General features: G+C 48.8%; 1 protein-coding gene across 1 annotated transcript; it reads left to right on the plus strand.

The window, feature by feature from the left end:
• Window positions 1-155: 155 nt before the first annotated feature.
• On the plus strand, window positions 156-1,052 carry LOC119346031 (flavin-containing monooxygenase FMO GS-OX-like 4; the record flags this gene model as incomplete). The annotated part of the gene is made up of 2 exons (XM_037615789.1): window positions 156-238; window positions 583-1,052. Coding segments are annotated over 2 exons (553 nt in total), but the record flags the coding sequence as incomplete, so codon positions are not given.
• Window positions 1,053-1,297: the final 245 nt, after the last annotated feature.

The raw sequence follows: 1,297 nt of genomic DNA on the forward strand, positions 1-1,297 counted from the left end.
ATATAGGATTTTCCCTGTGGGGGTGCACATGTTGCACCCCCTTGGGCTCGGGCCTGGGTATATTAATACCAACTTGGCGCTTGAAAATGTCATCACGCCCAAATCCAATCCCCTCATCACCTCGAGCTACTTTTTCAAATGGTTGGGTGCTGCAGATCGACTGCGCCGAGGAGGACGGCATCGTGGTGTTCCAGGGCGGCAGCAGGGTGAAGGCAGACGCCATCGTGCACTACACTGGGTACCTGCATATTGTATAAAATTAGTTACTCCCTCCGTTTCATAATGTAGTGCCTATAGATTTTTGCAAAAGTCAAACAATACAAACTTTGACCATATTTATAGAGAAAAGTAGGTACATCTAGAATACCAAATGGACATCATTGGATACATCACGAGTTATATTTTCAGAATGTGTATGTTTGATATTGTAGATATAGACAGTTTTCTCTATACACTTGGTCAAATTTGACAAAGTTTGACTTTCACAAAAATCTATAGGCACTACATTGTGGAATGAAGGGAGTACCAAATTATGCTTGTAGTGGAGATCGATGTTAACCGATGGAGATGTGCTCGTCGTAGGTACAAGTACAGCTTCTCGTTCTTCGGCGACGACTCTGCTATCACGGTGGACGACAACCGCGTCGGCCCGCTGTACAAGCACGTGTTCCCGCCGCGGCTGGCCCCTAGCATCTCCTTCGTCGGACTGCCATTCAAGGGATTCCTTTTCCCGGTGTTCCAGCTCCAGAGCAGCTGGGTGGCCGGGGTTCTGTCGGGGAGGATCGAGCTCCCGTCGTCAGAGCAGATGACGCAGGACGTGGTGTCCTTCTACTCAGACATGGAGGCCCGCGGACACTCAAAGAGGTTCACCCACGACCTGGGCGTAGGCACATTCGAGTACGAGGATTGGCTGGTTGAGCGGTGCGGGCTGGAGAGGATCGAGGAGTGGAGGAAGGAGATCTATGTCACGGCGAGAGGCAGGGTGAGGGACCAGCCGGACAGCTACCGGGACAAGTGGGATGACGACGCCCAACTGTTGGAGCAAGCGCAACGTGAGATCTCGCCAAGTTCTGATCTTACCTCATCGAGGGCTACTTGCGGTTCGGCTTATTCGGAAATGGAATGGTTGATGATATGAAGGACCTTATTTTGTTTGGACAAAAATATTTTAAATATAAGTATAAATAAAAGAGTGCACTAGCCGGAAATCGAACCCTGGTCTGTACTGTGGTAGGGTATTATTCTACCACTAGACCCGGGTATATGCCAATAATTTGTATGAAAACGATGCATAAAA

The sequence above is a fragment of the Triticum dicoccoides genome, unplaced genomic scaffold (genome assembly GCF_002162155.2).
Source record: "Triticum dicoccoides isolate Atlit2015 ecotype Zavitan unplaced genomic scaffold, WEW_v2.0 scaffold37117, whole genome shotgun sequence".
NCBI lineage: Eukaryota > Viridiplantae > Streptophyta > Magnoliopsida > Poales > Poaceae > Triticum > Triticum dicoccoides.